At 33.5% G+C, this 6000-nt stretch overlaps 1 protein-coding gene across 1 annotated transcript; it reads right to left on the bottom strand.

The window, feature by feature from the left end:
• Positions 1-3173: 3173 nt before the first annotated feature.
• On the bottom strand, positions 3174-4616 carry LOC18041599 (WEB family protein At1g75720). The gene is made up of 2 exons (XM_006435110.2): positions 4433-4616; positions 3174-3781 (listed from the first exon to the last, which is right to left on the bottom strand). Exons 1-2 carry the CDS (start codon positions 4580-4582, stop codon positions 3302-3304), a joined length of 630 nt encoding a protein of 209 aa, XP_006435173.2. The 5' UTR covers positions 4583-4616; the 3' UTR covers positions 3174-3301.
• Positions 4617-6000: the final 1384 nt, after the last annotated feature.

Consider the following 6000-nt stretch of genomic DNA (forward strand, 5'->3'; position numbering starts at 1 on the left):
TAAGCCTACCCCCGCACAATTTTATTTTAAATCCACCCAAAAGGTCTAATGTTGTTTGAAAATGGATTCATCATAACCATTGATAACAAAAAGATGCAAGATTTCTAACACCTCTTACCCTTGGGTGTTGAGATATATAAGCATTAAATAAGGAAAAAGAAAAAAAGAAAAACCATTAAAAGCCATGGTCAATTCAAGCTAAACCAAAAGCTATGCATAGTCTTTCTTTGCAATATATAGTCGAAGTTAATAAAGGAACTAGTCTGTGAGGACAAGTGAAGCCCATGCAAATGATTTGGGCACATGGTTTTGCTTGCGAACATGCTTTTTGAGTGTTCCCAAATAGAATAAACACAACCTTTGAAAACCTCAACTCTTTTTAAATCCTAACAGCCAAACGACATAAATGATAGCAGTACACTTCCCGGAGGGCATCTGGCAAGCAAGCCAAGAAAGAAAGAGACTTATAACAATGTCAATACGCAGGCCTCAGACTCAAAGAGAGAGCTTTGTTATACAAGTAAGAGCTGCTACCGATCATCAACAAGAAGTCCCTCAAAACAAGACCTTAAACTTCTCTGCAATGAAACTCTTTAATCGGTTTCGCAAGATTCTCATGCGGCTTCTATTTTCTTTCCCTTCTCATGGGACGTCGGCTAGCACATCAAGCACGGCTTCCAAACAAAAAGCTTGTGACAAATATGAACCACCGAAGACTTCTTGCAGCTCTTATTACTCGTCTCATTCACATTACTCAGAGGCCATAGCTGATTGCATTGAGTTCTTCAATAAGTCGTCACAAGAAGGGATTTTGGATGGCCGAAAATCTGATGCGTGGGTTTAATAATCGTATTAAATATTATATGCTTTTAAGTTTTATCTATTGATGCATGCATGCATGGTTAATTACCTTGTCTTGCTTTTGTTTATACATATAAGATTTAGTGCTGTTTCTGTACTGTTGAATCTATTAGCAGTTTCTTTTCGGTAATATGTGGGTTATATAAAGTCCCACTGTCAAATTATAGAGAAGATCTGCTGTTTGTTCTATGTGTACATTAAGGCAAATGACCTTGATATGAGAAATTCATTGTTGCTCTCTTTTCTTCTTAGAATCTTCTTGATGATTTCTTTTTTTTTTTTCCATTTAATTTCAATGTTTTTCTAGTACTATGCTATAAATAAATACACTCAAGTTAAACATTCCTATTTTTTTTTTCCCTCCAAATCATGTCATAACTATTCCGGCATCGACTAGAAAACTTAGAAGAGCAATTCTTAATCTGTAAAATGCAATTCATTTGTCTCGAAAAAAAGGCAAAAAATGCAAGTAAAGGGTGCGTTTAGCGCCCCTCATTAATGCAGTGCAACCCCATGTTTGATGTAACAAATAGCTGCATTGAGGTGTATTATATGGATCAAGATTCTTTCATGATCTGATCATACCATGAGTAAATAAATCAATTGCTAATTGATTATTAATAAATAAAAAAATAAAAAAGTTAAATCTTACCCATACACTACCATTAAAAAACACATGGTAGAAGATCTTTAAAAGTTCAGTAAAGCTAAGATCAGGAGAGGATCATATTCCGTATTATATGTAGCCGCTTGCCAAAAGTCGGTTTAGTTAATGTAGATTAGTTTTTTATAATATTATTTTTTATTTTTTATTTTTATATTATAATTATTAATATAAGTTAAATTTATAATTTATTATTCAATAACATTATATTATTTTTTTTACTTTTTTTATATTAAAAATATAAGTAAATAATTTGTTATTTAATTATATTATAATAATTAATATATAAAATTAATTAATATTTAATAAGTTAATATAACTAATAATAAATATCTAAATTTAAAAATATTAATTTAAAATTAATAATAACAATAATATAAATATAATATAAAATATTATTGCATATGTTGCAATACTCTTACTTAGATGATTTAGCACAATTCATTTTATTAGTGAATATGTTACAACAATTGTCACTTTATTATTTTGTGATTATTTTGTGATATGTATAAGCTTTTATTCTATCATCCTAAGATGACTTTTGAACTTATATTATAGGTTTTAACTATTTATTTATGCTGATATATTATTTAGAGATTATTTGATTAAATTATTTGCTTCAATCTTTATTTCAATAGTTATATATTTAGAAAATTACTGAAAAACAAATGTCATGCTTCCGAAAATTTAAGACTATAAGCTTCGATTTTGTAAAGAATTATGATATTTTTTAACATTTATATTAAAAATGTTAAATTTTTAAAATTTAAGACTTCTATGTTTAGTATTTTTCTAAATACTAATATATATTATTTTCTAAATATTTAATTTAAATTAATCATAAAAAATTAATACAATACGATGTAGCACCAAATATAATATAATATAAAATTAATACAATACAATACAACATCAAACATTGTACAATATTATTATAATACAATAATAATATAAATAATACAATGCGCTTATACTAAAATAATGTAATATAGCATAATAGATTATACTATACCAAAATCACCCAAAATGTAATATAGGGGCCAGGCCATTAGTTTTGAGAATGATTTTGATGTCACGTTTTTTATTTTGCACAAAGACCCGGAGAATTGGACCACTTCTTGATTAATAATGATAGTCAGGCTGATTAGGCAACAGCAAGTTGGTACTACTTGCTTTATTTTGGGAGTAATAATCTTCAAATAAAAAAAACGATGATAAAAATAATATGTAATTTCGGGTGGATTTAAATATTTTATGTCCAACACATAATTTTTAACATAATAATTTCAAGTAAATTTATACTTTTTTTTTAATCGGCGTTTAGTCTTCTTTTATCATTTTTGTTATTTTTGACCACCTAAGAACCTCTCAAAGCATGCGAAACACTGACAGGGTGTTCCCTATTCCAAACAGTGGGCCGGCCTCATTTAGGACACACACCTTAATTATTGTTGGGGTAAGGGTCTTGCCCATACTTTGGCTATGGCTTTGAATTATAAAGCCCAGGGTCCTCCAGTCCCTGATCTTTGATTCATTTTATCAGAAAATTTGAGCGGACTTAACAGAATTCCGATTCAAGACAAGCATTTAGATTGTTTATGCAGGAAGCAAAGCTCAGAAACAGTACAATATTTTATTTCATGAGCTCTCTCAAAGAACAAACATACTCCGCTTACAATGTTATCTCATGGCAGGCCAAATGTACCGGCTAGAAAGTTTGTAAAGTAACAAAATAAAAAATCATTCATGGAATTCAACTGTTGTTATGAAATGTACTCAATAGCGATTTTCTTGGCTTCCTTTTTTCTTAGAAAAAATCCCACCAATTAGAGGGATTAACGGCTTCTTCTTCTTCTTTTTCAAAGAAGGGTATCGTTCCAGGACTTGAACATCTTTCGGGACGATAACTTGGGCTAGAGATGGTGGATTGGCAAATGTCACGTATCTCTTCTTTTGAAGTTCTATTCCATCTTCAGGAGACTTGCGTGTGTTGACTTCAAATTTTGTTGAATCTTCAACGGTCTTGACATGTTCAATCTCAACTTCCATCATCTGCTTTTCTGATTCCCTTCCCCTTATTTGCCGGAGCTCTCTCTTGGTACGTTCAAGCTCTTGTTTAAGAGACGAGAGATAATTTGCCATCAATGAGCTTTCTTCTTTAGCCTTCTCAAGGTTTTGCTTTGTCTCCTCTAACTCAGCTGTAATAGTTCCAATCTTGGATGTAGCTTGCGCATTTTCACTTGCGTCACCCCGCATCTGTATGTAAGTAATTAGGCAGGTGAATTAGTGCACCCTCAGGTCAGCAGTTAAGTAGCTTCTACTTTTAAAATTTAACTGTACGTAATTAAAGATTACTAATGGATCTCTTTCGTGCTATTGCTTCCAATGCGTCGACGACATATGATTTAACAAGGAAACCAATGCAACTTTACGTGGCATCTCCTTAATAAAAAGTTCTACAAGTATGTATAGATTTTTTTTAGAACATATATTCTTATCTAAGACGCCTTTATTCCATTACATGATAAAGAAAGCACGAAACTGTAGTAGCTAGCCGCATGCAGCCATGCCATAGAGAAATCTTGTACTCCCCCACAAGCAAAGCACAAGGAACTATACAAGTTTGGGCATGGACAAAGTTATTTCATAAACAATCATTAATTAACCGAAAGAAAAAGCTCAATATTCAGCTTCTTATTTCTTATGCAGTTGCCAGTAGAAATTTGAGTGCACTACCTAATTAATGGTTCTTTTTGGGGGAACAAAATTATCAGCATATTAAATCAATATGACAGAAAAGAACTTTACATTTGCTTCGACACTTCTCAACAACAATAAACTAGCGAAAAAGTGCAGGTTATAATTTCCAAGTGTTTGATAAATATATGTATGTATGTATGTACGTACCTCTTTGAGCTTGTTGGCATAAACCTCACCGGCTAAAACCTTCTCACCGAACAAGGCAACAGCTTCTTTAACCGAACGAAACGGCGCCCTCGTATCAATCTCAGCTCTCTTAATCACCACTACTCCGTCTTCACTATCCATAATGTTCATACACTTGTTTGTGAGAGAGGGAGAGAGAGAGCTTGGGGACAGATTACAGAGAGAGAGATAGAGAGAGAGCTTGGGAACAGATTATATTAAAGAATATAATGGAGATGGGGGGAGGCACAGACGTGTGCTGAGTGAAAGATGGCAACAAAGATGCGCTTTTAATATGATTTTTTAAAAATAAAAATATATTAAAAAGACAAAGTGGGAGAGAGAGAGAGAGAGAGAGAGAGAGAAGGTGGTTACGATAGCTGATAGGTCTAAGTCTGATGTTGTTAAACAAGTAACAAAACAAAACAAATATCGTATGGGGGAGGCAGAGCAAGAGCTTCGTTACTTCGCGTCCACTTCACTAGAATTCTGTTTTTATTACAGCGTGTGTTCTGTTGTGATTCAGAGGCGGTGGGTGGATGGTCTATTGGTCTTTAGTTAATTTGGTCGCCGCACTTCAATTGTATTTTATTTGGCAAAAGAGAATGACTCTTCACCAATAGCCAACGGATCAACGGGGCCCGGGTATCTCAGTTTCCTCAACTTGTGTGTTTCTTTGCGGGGTCCGTTTGCATAATGTAATGTAACATGAAAATTTCCGACTTCTGATCAGAAAGCCTCTTTTCTAGCTAGCTAATTTTATCCAATATTACTTCCGTTTAACCCAAGTATGCCATCTACACTCAACAATTTACTTTGCTTCATTAGCAAAATGATTCACAACTATATATTCGGACTTTGAAATGGCTTCTAATCAACCACAACTGAGAGTTGAGTTCAGTCAATGATGTATACAACTGATTACTATTTAACAATTTTTTTTATGTCAAAGGAGGTTTTTAAATCATCTCCAAACAAATACACAGTGACCCGAGCCAAATATTTTAGTTGAGCTTATGATGAAATGAAAGCAAACAACAACAATGGATTCCATTCTTTTAACTATATATAGTACTGGCTGGTTGCCTACCTTTCTTTTCGTCTATTTTCTTCAATTGCTAAAAGTTCTCAATTCATTTGTGTTTTCAACTAATTTTGGGGTAGTAAAAACCAAACCAATCTAGAACAATAAATTTATATTTTTGGGGGAGATGGGGTACCTCACTGGTTTGTTGTGTGCGGTGCGGTGCGGTGTATCTGAAATTCGGGGGAGGTGAGAAGAGGAGAGAGAGTGGTAACAATGGTGAAAGGTCAGAAACAAGAGAGGTGTCCTTCCAAATGAGCTTCACGCCTGCAAAACAGTGAAATAGAGGTTAGAGGTGAAGCCGGGGTACCCCGGCGTTCACACTCCGACACTCAAGTTAGCAAACTCAAGCTTTTATGGTAAAGAGAGCTGGCCAGCCCTCTGTAAATTTAGGGTTTAAGGTTGAAGAAAACCTATTTTTTGGAGTGTGAGTGTTAATGGTGAGTGAGAGCCTGATGGAGAATGA

This window comes from Citrus clementina, unplaced genomic scaffold (genome assembly GCF_000493195.1).
Source record: "Citrus clementina cultivar Clemenules unplaced genomic scaffold, Citrus_clementina_v1.0 scaffold_5, whole genome shotgun sequence".
In the NCBI taxonomy this organism is placed as follows: domain Eukaryota; kingdom Viridiplantae; phylum Streptophyta; class Magnoliopsida; order Sapindales; family Rutaceae; genus Citrus; species Citrus x clementina.